Source organism: Podarcis filfolensis (genome assembly GCF_964270895.1).
Source record: "Podarcis filfolensis genome assembly, chromosome: 1".
Lineage (NCBI taxonomy): Eukaryota > Metazoa > Chordata > Lepidosauria > Squamata > Lacertidae > Podarcis > Podarcis filfolensis.
In genome coordinates this window covers 136,024,472-136,041,046 of record NC_139604.1, presented here as the reverse complement: position 1 = coordinate 136,041,046, position 16,575 = coordinate 136,024,472, and the positions used below count along the sequence as shown (strand labels likewise).

Genomic DNA, 16,575 nt, shown 5'->3' with positions numbered 1-16,575 from the left:
TAGGGTGAATCTGGTGGGGAAGGAAGATGAGCCTCTCTTGCATTTTCTCCCTCCAGAGTCAGCTCCTCTTGCTTGTAAAGCCTCCCCTCCCCCCCAACTCTCTTTTTTTATCTATTAATTTTATATTTTATTTATCCCCCCCCCCATTATATTTATTATTCCCCCTGATATGGACTCAAGGCTCCGTGAATGGCATTTTAAAAAGTCACTTCTCTGGCCAAGTCCACCCAAAGCAGCTTGCAACATTATTATTATTATTATTCCCACATGCAAATTTAAACGACACAGAGGGAATGCAGAAAGCTAAAAATGTCACAAAGACAATAGTTGAAAAGTAATTCTCGTAGTAAGTAACTCGCCCGAGGAGACGTTGATCCCGTTTTGCTAGACTAAAGGCTGCCTTACTCTGTGCACAAAGAACGACGTGTGTGAATGTGCGCCATTGTTATTTTTAACAAAATGTGCGTGCAGCTTTCCTGAAAACAAAGGTACTAGCTGTTTGCAAAGCACATAAAATATGCTTTAACAGAATGCAAAAGATACATTAAAATAAAAAAGCAACATTAAAAGCAAGTGGGGGTTGGACTAGATGCCCCTTCCCAGGGGCGTAGGAAGGGGGCAGCAGAGGGCATGGGCCACCCTGGGTGCCACTCTGGGAGGGGTGACAAGATGGCCCCTGCCTCCCCCCAGCTGTAGAGCGGAAGAGGGCGCACACAGTCCATATGGGCGCCACTCACATGCTGTCTGTACGGGGTGCCGCTCTCTCTCGCCGTCCATAGGGGTGCCGCTCATGCACGGCGCCCATACAGCCACCGCGCGCAAGCAGCATCCCGTACGGACTGCGCATGTGTGGCATCCCATACAGTCGCCACACATGTGCAGTCCGTATGGGCTGCTGCTTGCATGGCGTCCATAGGGGTGCTGCTCATGCACGGCGCCCATACAGCCACCACACGCGAGCGGCAGCCCATACGGACAGCGCATGTGCGACATTCCGTACAGAGTGCGCACGTGTGGGATGCCACACATGCACAGTCCATATAGGCTGCGCCGCCCCGGGTGCCGGTGAGGGTTCCTCCTCCACTGTCCCTTCCAACTCCACAATTCTTAAGTTCATAGAAAAGCAGGAGGAATAAAATTCACAGTTAAAAGCACATATTCTACGCTAAATAGGCAGATTTTTTTAAATGCATCAACTTTGCAAAATGCACGTACGTTCTTTAGGTCACCGTTTACCCTGAGCACATCGTGGGCCATATATTTTGTGGTGCTCTCTCCATCCCCCCCCCACCTCGGGTGCCGGAAGTTTCTCCACAGAGATGAGAGCTTCCCTTTCTCTTCTGCCTCCTGAGCCATCCTGCTTGGGGCTGGCGGGTTAGAATCAGAAACAATGGTTTGGTGCTGAACTTTTCCAGCAAACTGTGGCTTGTCATTTTCACGCATCACAATAAACTGCGGTTAGTTCAAAGCGTGAGGCAGATGCTTCCAAACTCATTTGGGGGACAGGAGACAGGCAGGGACCGACTCAGTGCTGCCTGGCTCCCATTCTGCTAAGCAATGGTTTGGCATTACGACCAAACTGGGTTATTCATCATCATCATCATCATTTTATTTGTGTGTCGCCTTTCCATAGTTAAAACAGTGCTCAAGGCGGCTTGCATCATGACAAGATTCACAGTATTTTTTGCTCTATAAGACTCACTTTTTCCCTCCTAAAAAGTAAGGGGAGATGTGTGCGCATCTTACGGAGCGAATGCAGGCTGCGCAGCTATCGCTGAAGCCAGAACAGCAAGAGGGATTGCTGCGCAAAGCATCTTCAACAACATTTGATTCAGAATATATTTTTTTTCTTGTTTTCCTTCTAGGCGTGTCTTATGTCCGGGTGCGTCTTATAGAGCGAAAAATACGGCACATAATTACATAACATAACAAAAGTCATAAGCAATCAATAAAACACATCAAAAGGTACACAATCAAATAGAAAGCAATTTCCACATAAATCAAAAAACTAAAAATGCAACATTAATCTCAACAACAATTTAAAATGGCATAGATAAAAAATAAAAACAATCTTAAAAAAGGAGCCCTCTCCGTTGAGCAGCAGCAGCAGCAGTCCTTTCTTGTGTCCTAATGCCTGACTTTTCCTGTTCTTCGCCAGCCTGCCTTGAAGGCACCTTCCAAGAATGAAATGCAGGGAGGCGATAAATCTGGCGGGAGCCAACATGATAAAAGAGATGATGCAGAACTAGGTGCAAACAGCCCGGGAAGGAGAAAACATTTAAGAATCAATAGAAAACCACATATAACAGGACCTGGGTTTTTTTTTAGCAGCTATAGCTAAAAAGCTAATTATAGAACGCCTTGGCTTCCAGCTCACCATAGCTGGAAAGACATCTAGTTCTTCATGCAGTGCAAGGATGAACTGCGGAACTCCCTGCCACAGGAGGCAGAGATGGCTTGAAAAGAGGATGAGGCACATTCATGGAAGAGCATCAGGCTGTGTCGATGGCTCCTCGCCCCAGGGGCTGATGCCTTTCCTCCACAGTTGGGAGCAGTGATGCTTCTGAACCCCAGTTGCTGGAAGGGAAGGAGGGAAGACTTGTGGCGGGGCTTGGATCCTGCTTGCCGGTTTCCCATGGAGGCATCTGGCCGGCCTATGTGAGAACCGGAGGCTGGACCAGATGGAGCCTGGGCCTGATCCAGCAGGACTCTTTGAATGTTCTCATCTGTCTCCCTGGGAAGAGAATGCCAGAGTCAGGCCACCATCACTGAAATCTTCTTGTAGCGGCCAACCAAGTGCCAATGGGAAACCCCCCATGAGTGAATCTCCTATGAGGAAAGGTGACAGCATTTGGGGCTGCTTCGTGAGAGGAAGGGCAAGCAAGAGGGAACAGGACAGGAGTCTGTAAAATCATGCTTGGCACAGAGAAAGGGGATAGAGAGAAGGTCCCTTCTCTCTCTCACAACACTAGAACTTGAGGACATCCAAGGAGGCTGAAGGTTGGAAGATGCAGGACAGATAAAGTCCTCCATGCGGTCTGGAGTTAGACTGTGGAACTCCCTGCCACAGGAGGCCGTGAGGGCCACCAGCTTGGATGGCTTGAAAAGAGAACTACACAAAAGGGAATTCTTGGAGGAGGAAAAGGCTCTGGAAGGCCCAGGAAGGGAGAGTTGCTCTGGTGCTCCTGTTCTGCTTGCTGGGTTCCCATGGGGGCATCTGGCTGGCCCCGGTGAGAACAGGAGGCAGGACCAGATGGACCACTGGCCTCATCCACAGGAGGCAGAGATGGCTTGAAAAGATGATGAGGCACATTCATGGAAGCTTCAAGCAACTGGCCTCCAGCTGTGAAGACAGAGCAGAGCCACATGTCTCGCGCCCATGGAAAGCTCTCTCCTCTCCCAAGAATTTGTCTCATCCTCTTGTAAGGCCATCTAGGTTTCTGGCCATCTCTGCCTCTGGTGGCAGTGAGTTCCACAGTTCAGCCAGTCACTGTGTGTCGAAGCCTTTTCTTTCCTGGGTCTGGAGTCCTCCTGGGGGTGGGGTGTTGTGGAGGCCGGGCTCCATCTTTCCTGAGTGAAGATGCTTAGATGGGCAGGTGGGCGGCAGGGAGGGAGGCAGCTGGTGGACGTTCTCCCCTTCCAGGTTGGTTCTGCTTTGGTTGAGGAGCTGAGCCAAGCCGGGCGTTATAGATCTCTCTCTCTCTCTTTTTCTGTTTCTCTTTCCACCACACAGAAGCTGGCAGCAGCCTGAAGAGTGCTTGCCACCCTCCTCCTCCTCTTCCTCCTCCTGAAAACGTGGCCGCCCACGTTTGCACCCGACAAAAATCCATTCGGTTTCAACTCACCGGAGACTGAGAATAGGGCCAAATTCTGCGCCACCAGCAGGGACGTCACACCCCCGGTGCCTCAGGCCTGCGCTGGGAACCCACGGAGACTGGAGATGCTGGAGGGATGGATGGTCTCCCCTGTCTCCCCCCCCCCTTTCGCCCCACCCCCAGGAAACCCTGCCCAGGCATTGCAAGTGTCTTCTTCTGGCCTTCAGGACTTTATTTTTCTTTTGTACAGCAAAGAATTAACAGGGAGAGGGATCTGGGCCCAGCGTGGCCTCCGCTCTTCCTCTTCGTGGTTGCTGGTTGGTGGTGGTTGAATTCACAGACCGTACGACTGATTCTCCATTATGTCACACCACCCCTGGAAATAAATGTTTTAATATGAGCGTTTCCCCGCTGGTTCATTGACAGGAGCAGGGAGGGCGGGTGGGCGGGCAGGGGGCGTCTTTGAGACACATCCTGCAACATCTTGGAGCTGCTTCCGGGGGGCTGGGAGAAGGTCCAGCTCACTCCCCGCTCACCGAGGCTGGAACAGAATTAAGCGTGTCACCTTCTGAATCCAGTTCCTTCCCAGCTGTAAATGAAGCTCTTTCCTTGTTCAGTAAAAGGGTCTGGCAGTGGGGGGCCAGGGGGTCACGAGACTCTTTCCAGGAAGATCGTGTTGAGTCAGTGGGGCAGATTTTGGGAGGGAACACAGTGGTGTGGAAAGTCTGGTGACCATCATGCACATCCCACCTTTTCCTCAAAGGAGCTCAAGGGGGGGCATGACTCTCCCTCCTCCCCATTTCATCCTCACAACAACCTTGTAGGTTAGGATAAGAGGCACCAATTGCCCCCCAAAGTTACAGCCAGTGAGCTCCATGGCTGAGTAGGGAGATTCAACCCTGTTTTCCCAGGTTCTTGTCCAATGCTAAGAATATTATTATTATTATTATTATTATTATTATTATATATTAAATTTGTATACCACCCTTCACCTGTGGATCTCAGGGTGGTTCACAACATTTAAAATACAAGGTGAAAAGACAACATACATAATAAAACAAGAACCAAAACTGAAACAGAACAAAAGCCCTCGCCCTTCTACAAACACATTTAAAAGGACATAGGATGTCAATCAGCCAAAGGCCTCGTTAAAGAGGAACATTTTCACCTGGTGCCTAAAGGTGTACATTGAAGGTGCCAGGCAATCCTCCCTGGGGAGAGCATCCCGCAAATGGGGAGCCACTGCAGAGAAGGCCCCGTTCTCGTGTTGCCACCCTCCAGACCTCTCGCAGAGGAGGCACACGAAGAAGGACCTCAGAAGATGATCTCAGGGTCCGGGGAGGTTCATATGGGAAGAGGCGGTCCTTGAGGTGTTGCGGTCCTGAGGTGTTTAAGGCTTTATAGGTCAAAACCAGCACTTTGAATTTGGCCTGGAAATGAATAAGCAGCCAGTGCAGCTGGGCCAGGATTAGTGTAATAGTCTCAAACTATCTTGCCCGTCTCGCCTGACCACCAAATTCTGCACCAGCTGAAGCTTCCAAACCGTCTTCAGAGGCAGCCCCACATATCATGCATTGCAGCAATCTAACCCAGAGGTTACCAGAGCATAGACAACAGAAGTTAGGCTGTCCCTGTCCAGATAGGGGCACAGCTAGGCCACCAGCCGAAGGTGATGGAAGGTACTCCGTGCCATCGAGGCCACCTGAGCCTCAAGTGACAGCAAGGGATTCAGAAGGAACCCCGAGTTATGCTCCTGCTCCTTCAGAGGAAGTGTAATCCCATGTAGAACAGGCAACCCCCCCCCATCACTCCAGTCTAAGGGAACTGGCCACTAAGAGTGCCTCTGTTTTATCCAGATTGAGCCTCAGTTTGTTGGCTCTGATCCAGTCTCTTACTGAGCTACAACAGTCCAGCACATCCGCTGCCCCACACTGGCTCTCTGGAATGGCACAGAGAGAGCTGCAGGCAGGCAGCCCAGTGGGCAAGAAGGACATCAGGATGCCGGACTCCATGCTGGAGCGTGACCAATGAGCCTTTTGTTTCGGCATGTGCAGTCCAGCAATCTGCCTCGTGAATCGGATGGGGCCCTTCTTTGGCACTGCCTGGGGGTGGCCTCCTGTTGGGATGTTGCCAGCGTTTTTTGGGGGGTGGGCCTGCCTTCCTAGATGCCGGGTCCCAGAGAGAGGACGGCGCTGGAGACGAATCTTCTGGGTTTCTGCCAAGCATGTGCAGGGGCGCAAAAGGTGTGTTTGCGCTTGGCAAAGAGAAAGAGGGTGTGCCTTGCACCCTCCCCAATGGATCGGCTGCTGGGGCCACTTGCTTCATTCTGCCCAAATAGGAGGTGCCTTTGAGGATCCGGCTAAAGGCAGGCAGGCCTTTCTCTATACTTTGGGCCACCTTGTGGACCTCTCAGAAGCCATGGCTACCAGGGAAGGAAGCACAAAGCCAGGGGCAAGAGGACAGAGAGAGGTTCTTCTCCCTCTCGCCTAACACTGGAACACTCATGGGCAGCCAGTGAAGCTGAACAGTGGAAGATCCAGGACAGAGAAAAGAAAGTGCTTCACGCCCTGCATAGTCCAGCTCTGGAGCTCACTCCCGCGGGGGGGGGGGGACTAGCTTGAATGGCTATAAAGGAAGATTAGGCAAATTCCAGGAGCAGAGGTCATTCATGGCTGCTGGCCAAGATAGCTATGGTCTGCCTTTCTCAATGGGAAACAAGTAGAATAAGGAAAATCAAAGGCATGTCTTAATTATGCATTCTCAATGTATTTTTAATTTTCCTTATTCTATTCTACTTGCTAATTCAGTGCAATTCTATTACAGCTGATTTTGACAGCTTGATGACTAAGATCTTTGGCGACGAAATGTCAGATAACTGGAATGACGTCCGAGCACTGAGCCCCTGGAATATCACAAGCGGGCTCTTTATTATTGCCTTTGCAATTGTTCAAGATAAAATCTATTTTGGAAAGAGAAGAAATGAGCACTGAACCACTGACATATTACAAGTGATCTCTTTATTTACTGCGTTTGCAATGGTTTAAGATAAAACCTATTTGGGAAAGAAACTACTTTTGCCATTTTTATGGGCATTTATTGTTTGTTTACAGATAGTTGCCTTGGGGATATTACCTTGTGTCGATTGCAGTCGTCCTTGTCGCACCACCTTCTCAATGGGAGGCAGCAAAGCTTCTTCTGAATCCCAGTGGCTGGAACCCACCAGAGGGGAGGGATGCTCTTGTGCTTGGATCCTGCTTGCTGGTTCCCCACAGGGTTGGTCTTTCCAGAGTAGCCTTCATAGCATCCTTTGAAGAAGGTCCCAAGAAGAGCAGCTTTCCCTTTTGCGCTTGAGCGAGAGAACAGTTAATATTATTTATGATAAAATTTTAGGTTATATACCACTTTTCTCCAAAGATCATAGGGCAGCTTACAACATGAAAGCACAATAATGTAACATAATAACGAACACAACAATGAGCCTTCTTGCTCAGTTTTGAAGACCATAGACTGTTTAATTGGCCAAACCATCTTGTCCGGGAGAGGAACTTGGACGCCAAATTCTGCAACGGCTGAAGTTTCTGAACTGTCTTCAAAGGCAGCCCTGTGTATAATGTGTTGCAGTAATCTAACCTGGATGTTATCAGAGCATAAATGACAGAAGTTAGGCTATCCCTGTTAAAACTGATGGAAGACCCTCACCGGCACTGAGGCCAGTTGAGCCTCAAGCAACAGCAAAGGATCCAGGAAGACCCCCAAGCTATGTAGCCACTCTTTCAGAGGGAGTGTAGCACCACCCAGAGCAGGCCACCTCCCAGCCATCTGCTCTAGGGAACCACCTTCTAGCAGTGCCTCCATCTTATCTGGACTGAGCCTCAGTTTGTTGGCTCTCCTCCATTAGTGAGCCAAGGCAACATTATCCCTCCCAACCTTAATTAAAAGCGATGCCCTGCTTGAAATCTCAGAGGAGTTACAAGCTCCTGCTACATTTGAGAGCTCTTTTAATGTGCAAAGAAAATGTTCTTCACCTATAATCATAGAATCGAAGGGTTGCAAGGGATCCCAAGGGTCATCTAGTCCAACTCCCTGCAATGCAAGAACCAAAGCGAATGAATCCAACCTCTGCTTAAAAACCCTCTGATGAGGGAGAGTCCACCAGCTTCAGAGGGAGTCTGTTCTGCTGTCAGACAGCTCTTGCCAACAGAAAATTATTCCCAATGTTGAGTTGGAACCTCTTGAAACTTGAAGCCATTGGATGGAGTCCTCCCCTCCAGAGCAGGAGAAAACAAGCTTGCTCCCTCTTCCATGGGACAGCCCTTGAGATATTGGAAGATGGCTCTCATTTCTCCTCTTTTTCTTGTTAAACATAACCAGCTCCTTCAACCATTCTTCATAAGGCTTAGATTCCAGACCCTGGATCATCTTGGTCACCCTCCTCTGCAAACCTTCCAGCTTGTCAACATCCTTCTTAAATTGTGGTGCCTGGAATTGAACACAGTATTCCAAGTGTGGTCTGACCAAGGCAGATTACAGTGAAACCAAATACTTTCCTTGCTCTGTTGCCTGTTGACAGCTTCTAGGAGCTACAGGGGAGAACTTGCTTGCTCCATCTTGCACCTGACAGCCCTTGAGATATTTGAAGATGGCTCTCATTTCTCCTCTCAGTCTCCTCTTTTCCAAGCTAAACATACCCAACTCCCTCAACTGTTCTGAATCTTCCTGCATCACCTTGGCTGCCTAACCCAACAGCCCTGCAAGGAAGGACACGCAATCCCATTTTCCTGACTGCCTCTCCATCCCAGCCCCCCTCCCCATCATGGCCTGGGAGAGGGACAGTGTGCTGGTCCCGAGGGTTAACCGTGCGGCGAGGTCTGAGTCCAGTCCAAGGTCGAGGGTGCGGTATGGAGGTTGTCTGTCAAAGCTGAAGCGGGGTCTAAGGCAGGGAGTCGGGTGAGGTCAGGAACTCTGGCAGAAGAGCAGGACAGGATGCAGGCAGGAACAGGCTACCAGCAATGTTGCTCCCGCATCTTGGGACTGGGGCTGGCTGGCTTTTATCTGCCCTGAGGCATAGGGCGGCCCCGATCCTCTGCTGACTCGCCTCTCCTGGCCTGGAGGCCAGCACTCCTCCTGTGGGAACTTAGTTCCCTCCGCCTCTCTGCCCTGAGCCTCTGCAGCTCAGGAGAGGCTGGAGGGTTCCCAGACCCAGAGACAACCTCCGCTTCCCCTGACGGGGCTGAGAGTGGAGCACCTGCAGGCAATGGGTCCTCCATCACCTTAGGAGCCAGAGCAGGCTCAGCTGGTGCCAGCACCTGAGGACCCAGCACAGGTGAGAACCCTTCAGGCTCAAGCCCCAGCCCCGGCTCAGCTGGTTCTGGAGGCGGGGACTCCTGTGCAGGCTGGGATCCCTCAGGTTCAGCATCCGAGTCCGAATCCCAGGCCATCACAGACAGCTTGCAATTGGGGGGGGGTGTTTCCTGGGTTCCTGCTGGCCTGTCAGGACAGCACCAGGTGTGCACAGGCTCTCTCCCGAGACTTCCCTTGACCCCAATGATGGGTGTGCCCCTCCTGCCCCATAAGAGTGATTTGGTTGGACCTCAAACCATGAGGGAAAATGAAAGAGCCTTTCCCCTCACAGGAGCCAGCCAAGAGCCAGCCTTGCCTCTGGAGATGCTCCTTTCCTGCCCAGCTGCTTCTCCTGAACACCTTGGCAGCCAGACAAAGCTCCTTCTGCCCTGCAGACGTCTCCTTGCCAAACCGGGCTTCCCCAGAGCCTGGATCAGCCCATGTGCTCCCCCTTGCACCCTGGCAGCCTTGGAGAGATTGCAGAGAGAAATTTCAAGCCAGAAAGCTCCCCAGGAAGATTTGCAAGCAGCAGGGCTTCCATTTATTTCATGTTATTTTTGCAGAGAAGCTGCTCTGCCCCGATGCTTTGATGGTGGGGCAGGCTTGCCCTGAGCCAGAGCTGGCCCTACTGTGAGGCAGAGGGAGGCGGTTCTTTAATTCTGTGAAATCTGGTGCCTTTTTCTCAATCTCAGCCTGCAGAAGAGGAGATAGAGAAAGGATAAACATCTCCAAATATCTGAAGGACTGTCTCCTGGAAGATGGAGCAAGCTTGGTTTTCATTGCTCCAAAGGTGAGGACTTAGATCAAGGATTCCTACATTGCAGGGGTTGGAGAAGACGACCCTTTGGGTCCCTGCTAACTCTGTGATTGTATGATGATTCAATGGATCCAAATTCCAGGGAAGGAGATTCCAGCTGAACATCAGGAAGAACTTTCTGACATCAAGAGATGATCAGCAGTGGAACAAACTCCACCAGAAGGTGGTGGACTCTCCTTCCTAGGAGGTTTTTAAGCAGAGCTTGGATGGCCATCACTCAGAAATTCCTTAGCCCCGAGTCCTGCAGTGCGGGGGGTTGGACTAGATGACCCTGAGGGTGCCTTGCAGCTCTATCATTCTATGTTAGGGCTGCCATGTTTCAAAAAGTAAAAGCCAGGACACCCCAGAATTCTTGAGCTTTTTAAAAGGAAAACCCCCAAAGTTGTTGAACTTTTATTTGCCAAAGCACCTCCCAAAAAACCATGCAATTTTTTGATTGAGTTACCTAATATCCAGGACAACCCCCCCCCCCCAACGTCAGTTCTGCCCTTGAAATCCTAATGGTATCCAGGAAAATCCAGACGTATGGCAGCCCTATCTGTGACTCCTTGGGGAGGAGAGAGAGAGAGAGAGAGAGAGAGAGAGAGAGAGAGAGAGAGAGAGAGAGAGAGAGGTGTTTCGAAGAAAAAGGCCCCTGCAGGGACAGGGCCTGGTTTGCAAGCACCAGGGGCTTTTCTTTTGCAGAGAAGCTGCTCTGCCCCTCTGCTTCCTGATGTGGGCTTGGGGGGGGGGGACTTGCCCTGAGCCAGAGCCGGCCCCACCATGAGGCAGAGGGAGGCAGCCACCTCAGCCATCTGTTCAAGAGTGTCCAGAAAGGGCAGCAATTCAGTTTATTAATGTTGGTTCATCCCCCCCGCATCCCCCCCTCTCCCGCCTCCTGGTGCCTATGCGTTAGAGAGGCTTAAAATAATTCTAAAACTGCACTACAATAAGGAATATATTTAAATGCAAAGAATGCAAACAGGAACAATGCACAAGACGCACAGCATTGGAAAACAGCAACAGCAACAATGAACGGAATAAGACTGGTCTTTTCTGTATTGCTGGGGGTGGGGGTGGGGAAGACACTTTGGGGGTTTTCCAGCTCAGATGCCCAAATAACTTGGCTCTCCTTGGGGGATCCCCTGTGGGCACCTTGACTGAGGCAGGGGAGGGGAGCCCCTGTTGGGTGCTGGGCATTTATATCCCACCTTTTTCTCCCAGAAGCTCAGAGTGGCACCTGTGGTTCTCCCCTTATCCTGTTTCATCTTCACAACAACCCTGTGAGGTAGGGTTAGGCTGAGAAGAGGTGGTGACTGGCCCCCAAAGTCAACCGGTGAGCTTTGTGGCCATGTGGGGATCTGAAGCCTTCAGAGGGCCAGGCTCTCTTCAGCCTTGGAGTCCTGTGTCCACTTCTGGGCTCCACAATTTAAGGATATGGACAAGCAGGAAGGTGGGCAGAGGGGGGGTGACTGAGATTATCAAGGGTCTGGAAACCAAACCATGAGGAACGGTTGCAGGAGTTAGGTATGTTTAGCCTGGAAAAGAGAATCATAGAACCGTAGAGTTGGAAGGGAACCCAATGGTCATCTAGTCCAAAGCTGTGCAATGACTGAGAAGGGGGCATGATAGCCATCTTCAAATATCAACAGGGCTGTCACATGGAAGAGGGAACAAGCTTGTCTGGTGCTCTGCAAGGTAGGACCCAAACCAATGGATTCAAGTGACAAGAAATGAGTTTCCAGCTCAACCTTTGGAAGAACTTTCTGATGGTGAGGTGTTGGACAGTGGAATGGACTTCCTCAGAAGGTGATGGACTCTTATTCATGGGATGCTTTTCAACAGAGGTTGGGTGGCCATCTCTCCATGATTCTCTAGCTGTGATTCCTGCACTTCGGGAGTTGGACTAGATGGCACTTGGGGTCCCTTCCAACTCAACAATTTGATGATTCTACCCTAGGTTGCAGCAATACCTTTCCATCACAGGACCCTCTTCCCATGGATGTCTTTGAAGGCCATCCCAGTGCTGTAGCAAAAACTGAGATAGCTCAGTGGGTAGAGCATGAGACTTTTAATCTCAAGGTTGTGGGTTTGAGCCCTACATTGCAGGGGGAAAAGATTCCTGCATTGTGGGGGGTTGGACTAGAAGACCCTTGTGGTCCCTTCTAACGCTACAATTCTATGATTCTGCCTCTGCTTTGAAACAGTCCTGGGAACATAAAAGTCAGGAGCTATCCTCCCTCCGCCCCCAGTAACCCATCTGTGTGCATGGGGACTCCAGTGCTGTGGATCTGAAAGGGCAGCCTGGAAGTTGGGCCTGGAGCTGTCTGTGGTGCTGGCTGATCTCTCCACGCTCTGAAAGGATGTAATGACAAGTGAAGCACAAGAACAAGACAAGATGGTTTCGGGCAAATTCACAAGTTTAATTAAACGTGTTATCAACCAGCTTTCTGCCCTGGGAAGAGGTTTAGCGAGGAATGGGGGAGGGAGGGATGTGTCTCCGCAGAGGATGATGTCACCCGCTGTTGGTAAATATTCAAGATCCATGTTGTGAAGGCAGCTGGAACTTCTCCTCACCTCGGTGGGAGAAGCTGAGCAGGCAGGCTGCCAATCATACCAGTAAGCGTCACAAGGAAGCTGGTGGCCTCAGATGGTGCTTGGTGATCTGTAGAGCTGTGGGGTGTGTGTGTGTGTGGGGGGTGTCAACTGGGAGGTCATGGGGTTAAGAGCAACACACCCAGTGGGGTGGGGAGAGCAATGCTTCTCAGCTTGCATTTCTGCCAGAAGTATTTTCTGGATTCCAGGTTGACCTCTTTCCTCGTGTGTCTCTGAAGAACACAAATACCTCTCTAGAAATAGAAAAGAGCATCTCCGGGGCAAGAACCACCCAGGAGCTTTGGGAATCTACTGTGGCCTCACCTCATAAAGAAGAATGTGGAGTTGGAGAAGGTTTAGGAAAGGGCCACCAAAATGACCAAGGGGGTGGAGAGACTCGCCTCTGAAGAAAGGCTGCAGTGTTTGAGACTTTTCAGTTTAGAGAAAAGGAGACTAAGAGATGCCATCTTTGAAATTTATAGAATTATGCGTGGCCTGGAGAAAGTGGACAGCAGGAAGATTTCCTCCCTCTTTCATAACACTAGAACTCACCCAAGGAAGCTGAATGTCATAAGATGATGAGCCGATATCTAGAGAGCTATCTGTGGCTGCTGGTCACCATGGCTCTGCTCTGGCTGTTTGGGTCCTGCTTTTGGACTTCCCACTGGGACATCTGGTTGGCCTCTCTGAGAAAAGGATGCTGGGTTGGGTGGGCCATTGGCCTGATCCAGGTGGTGCTTCCTGTGTTCTTAAGAACATCTTTTTCAGGAGGCCTGGAGACTCAGGCTTGAGGGCTCAGGAACGCAGGGAAGTGCCTGGTGCCCAGTTAGACCTTTGTTGGTCCATGAAGAGGTTGAAGCTGGGATCTCCTGCATGCCATGCAGAAGCTCTGCCTGGCAAACCACACAGCCAGAAGGAGGCTGCCGTGAAGCCCTGAATATCCCCAGCCATTCACAACTGCAAAGTCATCCCTGCTCACGGAGTGTGTGCAGAAAAGCCGGCTCGGTCCCTGCCAAATTGCAGCTACTGCTATTTGCATTTCATTATCTCTGGATCTATAAATACCCCCAACGTTATTTTCACAGCACTCGCGTGTGGTATTTGAACATTTTGCCAGTTAGCAGGAGAACGGGTGGCAGAAGGGATATTGGGCTCTGTGTTGCTCACTTCTGCACACATACACAGCACATTTGATATGAGAGACGGGAGTAAAGTGTGTGTGTGTGTGTGTGTGTGTGTGTGTGTGTGTGTTTCCCTTACATGTCTGAAGGGACCAGACACACACACAGAGGCAGCTGCTGGTGTGTGACTCTTTGAACCTAGGAGAATGAGCTCTCCAAATAGTGATCAGTTCTCACTGTGGGAAACCTGCAAGCAGGATTCGAGTGCGAGTCTCCTCTCCACCCATGTGGCTTCCAGCAACTAGTTCTGCTGGTTTTCCACTGGGGCATCTAGCTGGCCACTGTGAGGACAGAACTGGCTTTAGAAGAACGCAGTGCAAGTTCCCTGGCCTCCAAGGAAGTAGAGCTAGCATTGTGAGTGCAGCTCAAGGCATGGGAGAAGAGGGATCCTGCCCACCCCAGGATGTGGCCTTGCCCCCTTCAGTGGGAGCTGCCCCCTTTGCCCCGATCCCCTCATCCAGATCCAGATCCAGTTTGGAGACATGCCTGAGGAGGGAGAGAGAGTGTGTCGCTGCTGCTTACTATGCAGAAGTGCTTCTAGATTCTCTCCTTACTGATACGGCAGGGAGAGCAGAGAGAGAACTTGCCGCCTTCATCCAGACGGTGGGATGTGACTGGGCAGGAAGGGCAGGTTGGTTTCCTGTAAGGGAGGAGAGGAGGCCCTTGTTCCAGGTGACCTTCAGAAGGACCTGGAGATTGCATGACACTCAGTGGAGGGAAATTTCTTAGGCAGCTGCAGATGCTTTGGACAATGGACAAATTAACGGAGATGGGGCCTATAGGCGGGGCAGCAATGCTTCTGAAGCCCAGTGGCTGGAAACCCAAAGAGGGAAAAGGGCTCTTGGGCTCACATCCTGCTTGCGGGTTCCCCATATGGGCTTCTGGCTGGCCTCTGTGAGAACAGGATCCTGGACTAGATGGGCCGCTGGTCTGATCCAGCTTCTGATGTTCTTCTGTTCGTCCTCTCCTCTATCCAGGCATCCTGAGGGGGTGTCAGGAGCCTGAGAGCCACAGGGGGAGGGGGAGGACTCAGGCGACCTCCATACTCAGCTTTTGAAAATGAAAGCACGCATCTTTTGCCTGCAGCTGAGCAGTGGGGAGTCTGATGCCCCACCTACACTGCCTTGGGGGGCAATTCCCAGGGCTGGAGATTCCCTGGATGACCCTTTCATCTGCAGAGGATGTCTTCCTCCCAGGATTAAGGGGTGTCTCCTGCTCACACTTAGGAAGGTTTCTGTAGGGAACCAGGAAGCAGGGTTCCCCTCCAGGGTTCAGAAGCAAAGACTTGTCTCCCTTCCCTCGAGTGAGATGCACACGCAGGATTGATTCTTCTGTGTGTCACAACAGGCAGCGCTAGAGTTTTAAATGAAACCTTTGCCAGGGCAACCAAGAGGTGAGTGAGAGGGGGGAAATCAACTGGGTTCCCTACAAAAAACCCGGCTCTCTCTTTCACCGCCTGGCCCCCGCAGAGCTTGTTAACATTTCCTAGCAAATTCTCCTTCCCTTAATAGCCTCTTTCCATGGCAAAACCCAAACACCTCCTGCCCCTCTTGCCGTCCTTCAACTCCGCACATAATTGCATCCTTGCCCTGCTAAATGTTTCCTTCCTGCTTAATCTTTCCACTCGCTCGGCTCCCTTCATTACAGAACATCTGAATTAAGAGTCCTTAATGGCCTCTTGTGGGGACCATTATTGAAGGTCTTGTGAACCTTCTAAAATGTGTTTCTGCCACCCCTGAGGAGCTCAGAGACTGAGCGCCTGCATGGGCTCCCTGGGATCCTTCTCCCAGTCAGAGGTGTGGGCCAGGTTTCTCCTGGGTTGGAGAGAGGAGGCCCTGGGAGGGGCCAGGAGATTTGGCAGGAGGTCAGACAAGTACACTCAGCTTCGCTTTTTCAGCTCCCAACACTGGATTGTTGAAAGGCGAACTAAAACTGGAGACAGTTTTCACTAACAGCTGAAAAAGTCTTTTTGCACATCTTTGCACCCTTTGCAGAAGTGCGGACAAGTGACCTCACTGAAGTGCCCTCCCTTGCTCACAGTGAATGGCTGAAAAGCAAGAAGAATACAAGAAGAGCCTGCCAGATCTGGCCAATGGGGGCCCATCGAGTCCAGCATTCTCACAGTGGCCCACCAGACACCTGTGGGAAATTTTCAGGCAGGATTTGAGCACAAGAGCAGCTCCCCCCTCCTGTGGCTTCCAGCAACTGGGCTTCAGAAGCATTGCCCTGTGGAGGCAGCACATAGTCATCGTAATCAGTAGCCATTGAGTTCTCTTTTAAAGCCATTGAGGGAGGGAGTTCCATAGTTTAACAATGCACCGTGTGAAGGACTTCCACTTTGTGCAGGGTCTTCCTGCACCTTGATGTCTGCTTCCTCGCATTCCACGGACATCAGACACCCATTTCCTGAGGGTGGTGCTTGTGGGGTGTGATACATAAGTAGCAGTCAAGTACAACATTCCTTGTTTTCCTAGAGTGCAACCAGTTATCAGCTGTGTGTTTAAAAGGGGAATGTAAAACTCCGCTAAGTAAAGGAACTTGCTAGTACAAGTTAGGAAGGATATTAATAAACAATATATCCAGAGAGCCTCCCTGGCTTCTGCTCATTTCAATAAGATTGGGCATGGGAGGAGCTCGGCCACTCAGCCACTTTGCGTTAGCTCAGTCTCTTGTTGCAATGCATTTTAGAGATGTGTGCAACCGTGACATGAAGCCTGGTGACATCACCCCTGCCATGTCTCTCCCCTATCGGTCTTTACAGCCACAGCAGGCGCTGCAATGCTCCAACATTTTGACTTCACCCCCAAAGGCACACTCCTCCATTGCCTCCCGAGACAGACAGATGCCA

At 50.9% G+C, this 16,575-nt stretch overlaps 2 protein-coding genes across 3 annotated transcripts in view; one reads left to right on the top strand and one right to left on the bottom strand.

Annotated features, from left to right (window-relative positions):
- The window catches only part of LRFN5 (leucine rich repeat and fibronectin type III domain containing 5), a 77,805-nt gene extending 73,590 nt beyond the window's left edge, over positions 1-4,215 (top strand). For both annotated transcript variants that reach the window (XM_083612783.1, XM_083612782.1), the window contains exon 4: positions 3,734-4,215. In XM_083612783.1, coding sequence (XP_083468909.1) covers positions 3,734-3,855 — 122 coding nt within the window. In that variant the 3' untranslated portion in view covers positions 3,856-4,215. The remainder of the gene's footprint in view (positions 1-3,733) is intronic.
- The window catches only part of LOC310763462 (cytochrome P450 2H1-like), a 338,072-nt gene extending 322,191 nt beyond the window's left edge, over positions 1-15,881 (bottom strand). Inside the window, exon 1 of the mRNA XM_083615737.1 lies at positions 15,867-15,881. The gene's annotated coding sequence lies outside the window, so the exon portion shown is untranslated. The remainder of the gene's footprint in view (positions 1-15,866) is intronic.
- Positions 15,882-16,575: the final 694 nt, after the last annotated feature.